Source organism: Rattus norvegicus, chromosome 11, assembly GCF_036323735.1.
Source record: "Rattus norvegicus strain BN/NHsdMcwi chromosome 11, GRCr8, whole genome shotgun sequence".
Classification (NCBI taxonomy): Eukaryota; Metazoa; Chordata; class Mammalia; order Rodentia; family Muridae; genus Rattus; species Rattus norvegicus.
In genome coordinates, this window is record NC_086029.1 from 91,973,146 (window position 1) to 91,988,788 (window position 15,643).

Sequence of the window (15,643 nt, forward strand, 5' to 3'; positions counted from 1 at the left end):
TGGCCTGGACTGAGTTTGAAATGGCTGGGTCAGAAGATCACAGGGAAGGTCAAGGAGCTGTGTTCACAAGGTGATGAGGAAGTTAGAGACCAGCTCCAGAGTCAGAAAGCAGTGCAGGGTGGAGGAGAGCTTCAGACATGAAGAGATGGTGACGTTTCTACTGAGATGACTTTCTGAGGCGGGTATTGGAGGAAAAGCAGAGGGAAGAAGACCCTTCCAGCAGTTATAGCAGAGCGGATGGGGTCTGTCTCTAGTGTGGGTCTGGTCATGTCTGAGTGTTCCCGACAGACTCCACTAACAAAGGTAAACAAAGGAAGGAATGAAATGCAAAGGCATTTGCGTGGCTCGGCTCTAGGACTTGGGCATGTGGATGCCAAGATGAGGTGGCAGGAAGTGGGGGGAAGCCCCCAAAGTTCTCTGGGCCCTTTGGGTGGCTCTAGATTTCCCTTAAAACTGCAGGCAGCCCATCTGCACTGCCACAGAGGGATGACACAACTGAGGAATGGGAGCAGAGAGACAGTTAGAAGGTGGGACGTCTCACAGCTCTCCCAGGGAAGACCTCCTGGGAGGAAGGCTCCTCAGAGGACTCCTCATACGCATGCCCCATAACCACTGCATGCCTCGCTCCCCATCATATACCTCATGTTCATGCCTGGCTGCCACCAGAGCACACAGCGGGCCTCCTATGCAAAGGCCTCTCGCGTCATCAGACGCAGGGAGCAGTATGACACAGCTGAGGGCCCAGTAGAGCATATCCACAACCTTGTGAGCTTGCAGGGACAACCCAAGTCTCTCACCATTTCTCCAGACCCCAGACAGACTGAAGAAAGCAACACAGTGCTGGGGCAATAACCCTGAGCTTAGAATCCAAAGAACTGGTTGTGGGTCCCTGGGTGGCTACTCACCGGCCTTAGACCCCAAAGCCGGTCACTCACATCTCTGAAACCTCTACTTGTCCCTCTGCAAAATGGAAGCAGTCATCTCGGCGGCGCGTAGCCTGCGGAACCGTGTAGAATTCAGGTTCACAAAGTGACTTCTTTGTCCACCTTGCTGATGCAGCTGAATGTGAGAAGCTACACATCAAAATGTGACTTCGTGTGTCGGAGCAATTAAATTAGTAAAAATGTTCTGGGTGGATAGCATCACACGACATAGCTGCTAAGAGATTTAAAACACTTATACTTGTTCGAGGCAAATATGGATTCATGTGTTTCTAATATAGTATTTGAAGCTGGGCGTTTTGAGATACGCCCCCCCCCCCACTTTCCACATCTTCCTGCTGCTGCACTTCACCACGTGCAGAACACCACGGTGGAAAGTTTTGAGATTCTGGGGGGCGGCGGGGGGGAAGATCTGAGTACAGAGGTTCCCATGTTTGCTAAAGGTATGCATAAAACCACCCCACCCCACCCCCCACCCATCCCACCACTACCACCCCCTCTACCCTGGTGGCATTTCCCAGCCAGGTTGCTAATGCATCCAGATGGCCAGGAGATGGGTCTGAAAGGGACCCAGACCTGACTGATGGCTTTAGACTTTGTAATCTAGCCTCCTCCTTGCTTCTTGGCTACCTTACAATATTAGCACCCGGGGCACTTTTAACTCGTGAGAATTTAAATCATCGTGGGGAGATTAAGTCAAACCTCTGGGGCCCACCACCAGAGAGTCATCCATTCGGAGTATGGGGTGGGCACCAGGGTGTCTACAGAGTCCTCAGGCGAGGAGGCCAAGGGAAAGGAAGTGAGTGAACCAGAGAAGTGCACCACAGAAACCTTCCAGATGTGCTTGTCCAGTATATCCAGAGGTGCTCACGCTGTTGTCTAAAGAGGAGGGGCCAGAGACTCAAAGAGGTGCAGAAACTGGCCAGAAGTCACCCTGCTGTGATGCGCAAAATGAGTGCCTCCCACGGATTTGGTCTGCAATGCAGCCCTCTGGCTTCACCTGTACCACACTGCCTTCCAGAAAAGGGCCCACATGAGGACAAGCCTCTCCAGCAAGTTCTCCAAGACAGAGGAACCGCAGGAGAGCGGCTGCTTAGATGCTTGCCTGCTGGAGTGAGAGCTAGTACAGGCAAAATGGAACCGGTTTTTAACCTATTTTGCTTAGCATAGTGGTGGTCAGGCAGGAGGAACTCTGCATCTAACAAGCTTTCACACTGAGGAAACAGGGCCCTCTGGGCTCCTCGCGCCGCCCACTTCTTTGTAGCCCTGGGCCCAGGGGCGTAATTCCACTGCCTTCCCTGGTATCCTTCCCTTCCCTCCCACAGGTGATGCAGCACGCGTGGGTGGAAGGGAACTCCTCCGTCAAGTGTGACCGGTGCCACAAAAGTATCAAGTGCTACCAGAGTGTCACCGCGCGGCACTGCGTGTGGTGCCGGATGACGGTGGGTCGGTGCCCAGGGCGGCCCTACTTCTTTTCAGTGTGGGTTTTGTTCAAGCTGTAGCATGGGGTAGTGATCATCCCTCCAGAGGGCAAGTATAGAGTGAGGGGAAGAGTCTAAGAGGATAGCCCAGAGCCCCCCCCCCCCCATACCCATTCGAGCCTCCCAGCAGCCAATGACTGACTCAAGTTGCCCAGAGAAAGGGCTGCTTAAGAAATTAGCCAACCGACTACTGCTTACATGACCAGCAGCTGGGAAGAGCAGGCTAGACCACGAACATCCTCACCCAGGGCTGCGGTAACTGACAGGCTGGGAGAGGGGTTAAATCCTGGAAAGCCCCCTTTACGCTTTAGAGTTAGACTTTGGCCCAAAGGCACATTACTGTCAGCAGCACTCTGCCAAGCCCAGGGGCCTGGCCTTGCTACTGCCACGCTCATGCCAGAGTCCACAGCATTCTAAACGTGACAAATGCCACAGGGCTGCCCAGTCTTCCTCCCATAGCCAATTCCAGGCTGTGTCTTGTACACCATGGCTAGGTATCAGCCCTAAAGTGGAGGCTCCTCCAAGACAGACAAAGCGTCTCTCACGATGCACGAGTTCCGCTGATGCTTTACTCCAGCCTCCCTCGGGTTTTCTCAAGAGGTAGCCTTCCTTCAGAGTTTCTAACCCAGAGATCCAGGGTTAGGGGTATAGAATCCACTCAGGTTGCCACATTTGAAGGGCAGCTCTAGATGTCATTTCTATGCCCCTGGCAAGCCAGGCCACATGTTCACACCTACTCAACAACCCTGTCAAAGCCAAAGGCAGCAGTACTTCAAGACGCAGGGGCACTGGACAGCTCGCCTCCCCAGAAAAACCTCGACACGACGCCTACCTACCCCGTGTCTCCTTGGCCACTTGTGCTCATTATCCTCTTCATTTCTCTCTCCAGTTTCACCGCAAATGTGAATTGTCGACAGCGTGCGATGGTGGGGAACTCAAAGACCACATTTTGCTGCCTACCTCCATATACCCTGTCACCCGAGTAAGTGGTCCTGCCCCTACCAGGGCTCTGGCTTTTCCAGGGTCAGGGGTCAGAGGCAGGTGACATTCACAACTTCACATTCTCCAGAGTGTTACCCCACCGATTCCCAGGGCTTTTGCTTTGGCGAGCGATTAAGAGAAGTTAGTGCTGTGCCAGTCAGACTGAGCGAGAAAGCTCTGACACAGCAGCTTCCAACGGCTCTTCCAGATGTTCAGAGCATCCCTTCTAAGCATCCTTGAGGCAGAGCCCAGCTCAAAGGGCCACCTGCTCTTGGCCCCCTTCATCCTTGTCAAGGTTTCGCCTGTGTTCTTTCAAGGGCTCGCACCTGAGGGCCTCAGACATAAGTGGTAGCAAATGAAGCCCCCAGTACTACCACCTGAAACCTTTACCGCCTCTGGAGCACACTCACCCACCCCTCCCTTCTCACCCTTGACTGGGACAGACACTATTTCCCCTCTCACTTAAAATCCTATAGGAAAATCACCACTTTGGAAATCCATTTGCCAGTTTCCATTAAGTTAGAAACATACGAACTTCCTATCCTGAAAATTCTCTTTATTCCATCGAAGGACAAGTATTCTGCTACTCACACAGCCGTGAATAAGCTGAGATCATGTGATAAATGACTGCAGTGGAGTAGAAAAGACAAAACCATGCAAAAGTGGAGACGCTCAAACAGCTAAACAAAACAACACAAAAGTTGGATGCAGAAGTTTGAAGATGTGGTAAAGCCAAGGCTGTATGCACAGGCAGCACACACACACAATACACACACACACATACACATGCCACACATACCACACATACACACATACACACCACACACACACACACAACACACACCATACACACACACTGTATTACATCACACCACACACACACACAACACATACACAACACACACATGTACACACCCACACACTATATTGTATCACACCACACACACACAACACATACAACACACACACATCACACACACACACACACCACACACACATACATACCACACACACACACCACATACACACATATACCACACATACACACCACACACACACCACACACATACACCACACACACCACACACCACACACCACACACATACACCACACACACCACACACCACACACCACACACCACACACCACACACCACACACACACACACACACACACACACTGTATTGCAGCACACCACACTGTCTGCTGGACACCACACTGTCTGCTGGACAAATTTCAACAGAATAAGCAATGAACTTTGAGACAAGGCAGAACAAGCAAAGCCAGGAGCAGTAGCCATGCCCTGGTGTCAGCCATGCCATGGTGTCAAGTCCCGCTGAGCAGGAAGGCTGAGTGAGGCCTGGCTTCTCACAGTTTTTAAAGCCCTCAGCCAACAAACCAGATTCCTGTGTGCTTCATTCCCTACCATGTCCCAAGATTACAGTCACCTCAAGTGACATAATCGCAGATTACAGTAATCACAGGGACCTGCGGAGCCCAAGGAACCTGTGGGGTGCATCCTCTTCTGAGGACCGAAGTCCCACTCTGAAACACTCAGGTTTTCTGCCTGGCTGAGATTTTTGCTGTGACCACCATTCATTTTAACACTTTGATTGCCTCTTGTCTCAGGAGTGGGCTTTTCCTCCTCTAAGGCTGTTTGTGTTCTCTCTCCCAGGACCGGCAAGCAGGGAAGTCCGATAGCGGTGCGGCCGCCAAGGGTGAACTTGTAATGCAGGTAATGCATGAATGGGCGGGCAGCCAGCACTCATTCCGAGTGAGTCCAGAGGCTGGGGCAGGGAGAGTGGGGCCTGGGCACCGAAGAAATGCATCCTGGCATGTGCTCTCTCATGCCCAATTCTGTCACAGGTGGACATTTACCTGGGCCTCTGGGGTTAACCTTTGACTGCCACCCGGTAGACAAGTAGAAAGCAAGGAGACTGACTGATATCACTGGTGGTCTAATTGGCTTTGTCGCCTCCTTAAGAGAGGTCACATGAATCTACACCTTGCAGTCCTCCTGAACAGTAACAAATGTGTGTCGTAAGACCAGTCAGTGGGTGTTCTGCCATTATCCAGCTACCTCTGGAATATAATCTCTCAAAACAAAGCAGACCACATCCAAAGGCCCTCGATCCTTACGCGTGTATTTAAGATCTCGTTTTCCACTAACCATCACCAGAGAGTATTTTCTCATGTCCTCCCTGAAGTTCTGAGGACTGCAGAGAAGGCAGCCCGATGAGGTACAAAGAATATCAGAACAGGAAAAGGGAAAATGGAGCCCTATCCTTTGCCTTGAGTGTAGGTTTCCTTGTGCTAAGAGGGGTCCCTAGACTGCCCGCCTCCCACAGTGCTGTAAGACTGGGCTCACAAGACTGTGTGCTTTGAAATCACAAGATCAATTGAAATTGATGAAGGTATAAGATAAAAATGACGTGGGCCACAACAGACGAGGATGCTCCAGACCTCCTGATGCTGTGACCCTTTAGTACGGCTCCCCACGCTGCGGTGACTCCAACCATACGAGTACGTTGTTGCTGCTTCCTGACTGTAACGTTGCTACTGTTATGAATCTTAGTGTATCTATCTGATGGTATGCAGGATATCTGATCCCTGACACACGTGATACAGTTGTTCAAACATCACCCCCAGGTCATGATTGCTCCAGAAGCTCAAAAGAGAAGGTTCTAGATACCTGTCTAGACACCACAAAGAAAGGAATCTAGAAGAGTACACACACACACACACACACACACACACACACACACACACACACGGGCGTCAATCTCACTCCCCATGCACTGAGATACTAAGTACTTTGATAGCATCCCCCAGACTTAAGAGTTTACTCCCCAGACTCCAAAATGCTTCTGTGTGTCACACAGTTACCCTAGGAGACAAGAGAATTCTTTAAGATCATGAACAACAAACAGCTGCCCTTTGCAAACCTGTCAGGCTGTGATAGGCGTGAAGTTTAAAACAAACAAATGCAGGCATTAAATATTGATCATGAAGCCAAGCGGGATCTCTGTGTGGGAATATCATTCAGCTGAATTCACAAAAATGGAGTGAGGGCTCGCTGCTGTGTCAGGTACCATGGGACCCATAGAAGCTCCACTCTGCTCTCAGTGTTTCTGACCTACTTGGTGGTCTGAGATTTTACCTACAAAATGAAAGACAAAAAATAAATGCAAAAAAATCAACATAAACCCTCCAGGATATACTGCAAGGGTCACACTGCAGTAGGAAATACTACACAGGTCACATTGCCATAGTCTTTAGTTGCTCTGGCTGAGGGCAACGTCACAGGTGATGACTGGAACTGGGCCATGGGTTAGGTTTCTCTGTAGCTTGGCTGTCCTGGAACTAACTCTGTAGACCAGGCTGCCCTGGAACTCACAGAGACCCACCTGTCTTGCCTCCCAAATGCTGGAATTGAAGGTGTGTGCCACCACTGCCCGGCTTATTCTGGACTTCTTTAAGAGGTTACAAAGAAGAGAGTGTTTCAAGCCATGGGACAAGAGCACTTGCAGGGGTGAGCATATGCAGGGGCCGACTCACTCACTGGAGAGTGAGCATACGCAGGGGTGGACACACTCACTGGAGGGTGGCAGCCAGCTTCTGGGGTGGTTGCTGGGGGACAGGAGGAATGGGGAGAGCAGAAGCCAGGGGCAAGGCTGAGAAGGCTTAGAGACTAGAATCTGATCCTGAAGGCGATCAGGGTGTTGTCACAGATGCTTTAACAGGAACGGCATGTTTGATGTGGTGTCCCAGGAAGGAACTGGGGTGGGGGGTGTGGAGGATACAGTGTGGGTAGGAAAGGCCTCAAAGGCATGGGGCCACAGTGGCTGCCAGGGAAATGCTTAGGGAAGGACTTGTCAGGTCAGGATCTCTGCCTGTATGTCCATCTGAGTAACCACACCATTAACAGGAAGGGAGGGACCGCTAGGCTTATGAGAAAGACAACTTGTCTGGGCCTGTTATGTGGTACCATCGGTGAAGTGCCCTCAGCAGTGAGGCATCAGAGGAGGATAGACCTCACAGTGAGAAACGGGTGTAGGAGGAAAATCGGGTGTGGCCACAGGATTTGGACAGTGCTGGGCCCTCAGTGCCCCGTAAGCGTTCATTTCATTGACACATGAGTTGGTAGATGTACCCTTTAGACCTGCAGCTCTCAACCTGTGGGTCTGGATCCCTCGGGGTCATAAACCAGACGTCCTGCATATCAGATTTATATTGATTCATAACAGTACCAACATTACAGTTATGAAGTAGCAACAAGATGATGGGGGGAGGGGGCACTCGGGTCTCCACCACATGAAGAATTGCATTAAAGGCTCGCAGCACCGGGAAGGTTGAGAACTGCTGTGCTTGACTATTTTGATCTCGTGCTGTGGGCATGATGCCACATGACTGTATAATTTGAAGCTGGTGTCATCGCCCCATCCCCGATCCCGACCTCCAACTCTCATTGCCATTCACCCCCTTTAAAAGCCCCTCAGGCTGCAGTCGGCCATGTCTCCCCCAGGAAGCTCAGTAAGCAGCCCCTTCCTCTGCTCCATGCCTGGGCCTGCTCTCCCTCCACCTTCCAAAGCTGTCTCAACACCTGCTTTCATCTCCTACCACGACTGAATGAAGCTAACTTCTCTTCCTTCTCATTTTTTAAGTATAAGATCATCCCAAGTCCGGGGACGCATCCCCTGCTGGTCCTGGTGAACCCCAAGAGTGGAGGAAGACAAGGAGAAAGGTAAGTCCTCTCTACTTTCAAAACAGGCTAAACCAACCTGACCAAGCCCCTTCCTCCCCTCAGCCCCAACATAGTAACCTGTACAGTTAAAAAACCTGGGCCTGTGGTCAGTTCATCATCTGGCCCAGGTGAGTTAATAACCGTGCCTCAGTCACCACCCCCATGACGTAGATAGCAGTGAAATCACCTCTCACACGTTACTTTAAGGATTAGAACGGACCTAGTGCTTAACCTCGGACCTGCCACGTGAGCCTCTGTGAAGGCCGCCAGAGTCAAGTTCTGAGGGGCCTGTTCCTTCCTATCCCACAGCAGGACTTGGTTTTAAAGACTTGATGAGATTCAACTGCTTAGGACCACCTGGCCTAGCCCCGACCCCATCTTATCAGTGAAGCAAATGCAGGGTTTGGGGGAAGCTGGAGTAAGCACAATGGAGTGGGAGAAGAGATGGGGGCAGGCAGAACCACTCTGACTTCCAGGCCTGCTCAGTCTGGGAAATGAGCAGATGGTTTGGAGAGCAGGGATCAAGGCTTAGGTTGGACCCAAGCAAGAACTATGAGTCCTTACAGCAAGACACCCTCCTGGCCCAGCCTAATGGTCTCAAGGTAGAGCCTAGAAACCAAGGCCCTCGGCTTCCTAGCCTCTCCTTCTCCTCATGTACTCTTATGAGGATGCTGGCCCTCTGCCTAGGAGCCTTCAGCACCCCTGGATAGTCTACAACACATAGAATACCCAGAGGTCTCTAACACGGAGGAAGCTTTAGGACAGCAGTCCTGTTCTCTGTCATAGCGATTAGCAGTCCATAGGGTGGGGCTGGAGTCAGATGGAGGGGCAGCTTTGGGCCAGAGGGAAGGATGTGTGGATGCTAGGTGTACTGGGATATCGGGGTCTGCATGTACCATGTCCCGTCTTGGGTTTAAGCACCTGGAGAACCTCACCACAGACGCCTGCCCTATGTGACTGATACCCTACCATTTCTCAACTCTATCGTTGTGGTTTTTTTTCCCCTGTAGAATTCTTCAGAAATTCCACTACCTGCTCAACCCCAAACAAGTTTTCAACCTGGACAAAGGGGGGCCTACGCCAGGGTATGGACCTCAGTCTTCACTCTGCCCTGCCTCGGTCTCTGAAGAAAACATCTTCCTTTGCCACCTTTGAAATCTCCTGGCTTTCTCTGCCTGCCATCTTTCTTTCCCACTCCTCACCTTGGCCCTGGTTCTTGTTTGGGAACTTGCCCCGTGTACCTTGTCACTGAAGGAGGTGTTGATGTCAGGGGGAAACTATGACCCAGTCATGGGACAGACAGGGAGGTCACACTGGCGACTTACTTTGACCTACTTGCAAGGCTCTTAGCTGATATCGTCATAGTGCTTTTTTTTTTTTTTTTTTTTTTTTTCGGAGCTGGGGACCGAATCCAGGACCTTGCGCTTCCTAGGTAAGCGCTCTACCACTGAGCTAAATCCCCAGCCCCCCGTCATAGTGCTTTTAATGCTGTCTCTCTGTGGATCAACACAGTCACTCCAAGTCTGTCACGTCTTCTGCCACAGGAGCATTTCCGTCATCGAAACTGTTCCCTGAGTTACCCAGTTTTGTGGAGGTTACACACCTCCCGACCCTTCTCCCACCTCCCTTCTCCCTAGCAAGCCGGGAAGAGCTGTTAGAGGGGAGGAGACAGGACCTAGGAGGATGGTCTGAAGGTCTGGTGGGTGGAGCTTGTCTTCAGCATCGGAAATTATTCCCTCAATGGCCTTGAAGGCATCTACCCAGTCGGAGGTGGTGCCCTAGCGCCACCTGCTGGCAGCTCTGCCAGCACCATCTTCCAGGTCTGGTCGGGGCTTTCACACCTCCTGACCTGCATTTCTACTCTAGAGTCACTGAGATTCCTCAGAGAGGGCTGGAGTAAGGTGTCTAAAAATGGAACCTGTCCCTGTCTTTCCGTTGTCTGGCACGGGGGTTATTTATAGAATCGGAAGCACAAGATCCAGTTAAAAGGAGAACGACAGACAGGTGCACATTCACCGATCTGTAAAATTCACTTCAGAAGTCGGGCCAGACTCCTGTAGTTGCCATGACAGCCAGGTGTGTGCCGGTTACTGCCCGATAGTGGTGTACCAGAACACCAAGTACCTTCTGGGCCCCGCTCTCCTTGGGGATTTCAGTAGCACAGCCTTCCCAGCCTTCCATTGGTTTCCGGTGAATGACAAGCTCGGAGCCTACTTCCAGAACTGAAGACCCCAGGGCATCTTCACTGTTCCTGTCCATCCAGCTGATGCGAGCCTCTGTTCAGAATGTACGGCCTGTGGAAGGGAGAGATAATGACTTGTCAATAGGCATCCGTGCTCAGAGCACCCCGGGGACTTCTCAGACGATCTGGCTGGGAAGAGAGATGTACAGGCCTTGGGATTCCTAAATGGCACTTCAAGGTGTCGACTGGTCGGTCACATTTTCTCCAAAGCAAGGGCTCTTGACTTTTTCTGCCAGGGACTCCTGTCACAATCGGGTAGAATATGAGCTCCATCTAAAATAATATTTTCCAAAGCGTAATAGGAGATAACGTCATTTCCAGTGGAGCTAATTATGTTGAGAGGTAGTTACCCAAGACTAAAGAGACAAATTTGCGGTATGTAAGTGAGTGTCTTCTGACAACCCGTTAAGCAACAGTACCCATAATCAGGTTAAATGATGACTGCAAACTGAAAACCACAAGCTACAGAAATGACAGCACGTGGCCTGCGGTACGGCTGTACTGAGGTGTCGCAATAGCTGTGGTGTTCACTGTGACAAAAAGTTGCAGGTGCAATCGAAGCCTCTGTGGTCTGTTATCCATACTCAGGTAGAGGTTTGAGAAGATATCAGGGTAACATTTTCTCTTCCAAGTTCACGAACCTCTGAATTATATCCACAGACCCCCTGGAAGGTCAGTGGACCCCAGGTCCTGCTCTACCAGATCCGTGCTTCCAAAGAAGAGGGGGTCTCCCTCCCCTCGGCAGGGGGCCCTCAGGGGACCCAAACAATTAAATGGATCTCTCTTAAAGAGGTGGTATTAAAGACAGCAGTCAGGAGAGCCTGAGGGGAGTCAAAATATTAGGGATGCTTTGTGTTGATGCCAAAATGTGAAAACTGGGAATTCACAAAAATGGTTTTCTGCATGCTGGTTGTTCGGTCAGACTCTTCTCCTGTTAGGAAGTGAGCACCCCACGTACACATAAGTACACCACTGATTTTCTCCATAGTTGGGAGCACCACATAGTCAATTCTGGTTCCAGAGGCTGTGACTCTTCCAACCCCCAGGGAGGACCGACTCAGAAGTAATGCGTGCTAAGGCTGTAATGTAGTTCATTCGTAGTTTGTTTAGTATCTGCGGGGAACCAGGGTTCAATCCCCAACACCACACACACTGCACACGTTATCAAGTATCAAGTGTTAGTCACCTAATAACAAGACCACTGTGGCCTTTCTTCTTCCCAGATTGAACTTCTTTCAGGATACCCCGGACTTCCGTGTTCTTGCCTGTGGCGGAGATGGGACAGTTGGCTGGATTTTGGATTGCATTGGTAAGGATGGCCAGGAAGGCCTTTACTCGTTATTTATAGTGAGTAGATTTAAAGTCAGCGGAAGGCAATGAACTAAAGAAGGAACAGAGTCATGCTTTCTCCATCTGGGGGCCCACCCTTGTTGGACTCTTGCTTGTTTAGGTCTCTGGGGTTGAAGAGTTTTCATTGTAGACTTGGTCTTTAAAAACATGTATGTCACAGGCACAGCTGGACCATAGCAGAACCAGATGTATTGGACTGGAGATCCAGGTGGAGCCAGGGTGATGTTAAGGAAAGGCCAAGAAGCTAAGCATGGCAGATCTGCTAGAGAGGAACGCCTGGAGCACAAGTCCAGAAAGCACATCTGGAAAGCGCAGATCAGTGCAAGCAGAGAGACACCATGCTGAGCTGTGTCCTGTGTGGAAAAGGCAAGGGAGTAGGCTGGAAGGCTGGGGGCCTTAGGTCTAGCCTAGCCCTGCCTGGATCCAGAAAGTGATATTTGGGGATGGGGTGTAGTTAAGATATAAGCCCTGCTGAACCAAGGTAAAGTCTGCAATATAGAACACAGAGGCAGGAAATCTGCCAGTGAAGGCACTGGGGTGGGCAGGCGTCAAAGAGGGACAGAATCAGAGCCATGAGTCCAGGGCTGCTTCAGACCATCTGTCAGCCATTACACAAATGCTGCCTTGAACCTCTGTGGGCCAAGCCCTTTTGGGGTTAACTGGAGATGCCAACAAGGAACGAAGAGGCAAAATTACTGCCCTAATGGAGCCTACCTTCTAGAGCCATGGTTCTCAACCTGTAGGTCATGATCCCTTTGGGGATCAAATGGCTCTTTTACAGGGTCGTCCAAGACCATCAGAAAACACAGATATTTACACCACGATTCATAACAGCAACAAGATTAGAGTTACGAAGTAGCAACAGAAATCACTTTGTGGCTGGGAGTCGCCACAACATGAGGAACTGTATAAAAAGGTCTTTTTCTGCATGTGGAAGGTTGAGGACCTCTGGTCTATAGGCAAGACTCGGGCAACAGAGAAAAGAGGGAAGTGGATAGACTATCAGAGTGAACGTGTAAGAAGGGGGGGCGAAGGAAGAGGCGGGGGTGAGCTAAGAGAAGTCAGGAAAGGCCTCACAGGGTGGGAAGGGATGCTATTTCTAAAACCTGGAGGGAAACCGAGCTTTGTGAATGCCCAAGAGTAGTCCAGATGAAAGAAAAGGCAAGGGCAAAGGCCCTAAGGTAGGAACGGGGAGGTTGCTGAAGGCAGATGATGTGATGAGAGCTGAGTGCACACAGGAAGCATTGCAGAGGGGACACAGCGGGAATGAGGAGCTAGGTCATGGGGGTGTGTAGGGCATTGGGTAGAGTGTGGCTTTTAGGGGCTGTTGGGTAGAGTGTGGCTTTTAGGGGGCTCTTGGATAAAGTATGGCTTTTAGAAGGAGGCAGAGCCAAGGCATCAAGTGGTTTTAAGGAAGGGACATGACATGCTAAGAGATGAGGGCAGGAGTAGGAAACCGGTGGCTCCCACAGTGACCCAAATGAGAGGTGACCAGGTCAGAGCCACAGTGGAAACCAGAAGATGTGAGGAATACATAATTCTGTATAAGAATAATCAAGGTCAGTCAGAACTAAACCCCAGCCAAATCAGGCGGGGAATTCGAGGCCTTGAGGGCAGGAGAGAAGACACACCTGCTAACTGCTGCTCCTCCATAAACCATGCTTTGGTTCCCATGCCCCCCAACACACACACACAATACACACACATACATACACACCATATACACCACACACACACACACCACACACCATACTCACACATTATGCACACACGTCATATACCATACACACACATACATCATACACATCACACACACATCATAAACACACACACCATACACATCACACACACACACAAGCACACCATATACATCACACACATCATACACACACATCACACACACATACACACACACCATACACATCATACACATAAACATCACACACATCAGACATACAAGTATCAGTCACACATACAATATACACATCAGACATGCACATCATACAAGTACATATCATACACATAATCAGACATACACACATTACACATAATGCACATCATATACATATATCATATACATATACATCACACATATCACATATACATATCATACACACATCTCTCACAAACACACACAGCACTCTTCTGCCACAAACTCTGAAGTTTGTGGGAAGAGGAAAGTCTCCTCCATCCAGGAGCCATGGGGAAAAGGCAGCCCCTGGCTGCAGCATCAGGCTCTTCGCACTCCCCTCTGCCCCACTCACTGAGAGGAAGATGGCAGCCCTCTGTGAAACACTGTACGGGATTTCTCTGCAGAGGACACAGGACAGAGGTAGCTAGGGAGAGAGAAAGGCGATACTGTGAGGTGAAAGATGGACTTTCCACACGGGTCAGGGGCTCGGAGAACCCACTGAGGAAAGAGATGAGCTCCTTTCTTCATTCATGTAAGCACAGGTGCCATGATCTGCACCGCCTCACTAGGCTGTCGCTCCCACCTCCCCTGCTATGGCTGTAGCACTCGATATCAGTGGGTCTGCAGTTCACAGAAAAGACACCAACAGCTGCTTGTGGTTCCTCAGGAAATGACAGAGTTTCTTCTAATGGCCTCTCCCCATCCCAGCTCAGACCCTAAAATGTAGCAGTCTTCCTCCCCACATGAGCCTTGTCCAAGTGATCTTCCCCAGCCTTGACTGAAATGTGGCTTCTGAGGGCACCTCTCCTGCACACCAGACAGCCACAGTCACCTCGTAAGAGGACTGCCCCCTTCCCTGTCCAGTCAATGACACAATCAAACATTGTGTGTACTAAGATCTCACCCTGAGAGCCTGACCATGGCCACCGACCACAGCATCTGGCAGGACTCAGTGGACCCAGATGCAGTTGCCATGGCAAATGAAACACACTCTTCCAGGGAGTATGATATGGTCACCAGGCCCGATGCTCTAGGAGCAACAGAGTCTCCAAAATGCAGGCCCCATGACAAGAATCTGCCTCCTCTGCTGAGAAGCAGGAGTGTTAGGGCTGAGAATACTTCAGGATGGTTTCCTGGTAGGGAGGAAGGCTAGGTGTACTGAAGGTGAAGCTGAGGAAGAAAGGCAGAGCCTGGGCCCTAAGGCCTAAGCATGTGGAGGAAGCCATAACACTGGTAACTCAGAGCACTAGCATGATGGGTCTGGGCCCATGAACCCTTCTGAGGAGAACACACTAGGAGGGTGGGCCTGGAGGTGGAGAGAGAAAAGGAGGCTATGGAGACAGAACAGTGTGGAGAACTCAGTCCCATACTCAGTGTCTCCATGGGGATGAAGAGAGGAAGTTGCTGGGAAATCTGTTACGGAGATAGCTCATAGGGAGTGCTGGGTGGACGGATGAGGTTGAGGGAAAGGGGAAGACTTGGGACTAGATTTCTGGGCTCAATGCTCTCTAACCTGTCAAGGTGGTGACCACAGGAGAAGGGACAGACATAAAGAAACACGTGCCCTCCATGCATGTTCAAAGGCAGGGGGACTCCAGGCATGTAACGAGAAAAGTCGGTTCATTGCATCCTTCCATTTCTCCCCTCAATCATCAGTGGTGAACTCAGCCCTGAGACCAGACCAACCACTCACGGTATAGATCAGCCCTTTGGACTCCTACTCTGCTAGGGAATCCCCAATTTGAGCTCCCTCATTGATCCCTGCAGCTCCCTCCACCCCCCACTCATGGCTAATATCAAGGCACCATGTAGGGCAGGGTTTGCATACATGGCCCCCTCAAAGCCCAGTGGTGCCTGTGCCTCCCTCTTGCACCCTCTCTGCTCTTCCAATATGCTGAAGACTACTGGCAGACAAAAGCACTCTTGACTGACTTTCCTCTGACTGTCCGGGCAGTGTTCCTGAGCAACCAGGAAGGAAGGAAGAGTAAGAATC

General features: G+C 50.7%; 1 protein-coding gene across 7 annotated transcripts in view; it reads left to right on the top strand.

Moving 5' to 3' along the window:
- Dgkg (diacylglycerol kinase, gamma) overlaps positions 1-15,643 on the top strand; it is a 194,759-nt gene that overhangs the window by 84,189 nt on the left and 94,927 nt on the right. For 6 of the 7 annotated variants that reach the window (XR_005490982.2, XM_063270312.1, XM_006248540.5 and 3 more), the window contains 6 exons: positions 2,267-2,383; positions 3,312-3,404; positions 5,078-5,137; positions 8,067-8,146; positions 9,157-9,231; positions 11,612-11,697. Coding sequence is in view for 6 of the 7 variants with exons in the window: in XM_063270312.1 (XP_063126382.1) it covers positions 2,267-2,383; positions 3,312-3,404; positions 5,078-5,137; positions 8,067-8,146; positions 9,157-9,231; positions 11,612-11,697 (511 nt within the window). In the remaining variant the exon portion in view is untranslated. The remainder of the gene's footprint in view (positions 1-2,266; positions 2,384-3,311; positions 3,405-5,077; positions 5,138-8,066; positions 8,147-9,156; positions 9,232-11,611; positions 11,698-15,643) is intronic. The other variant, XM_006248538.5, reaches the window with a different exon arrangement.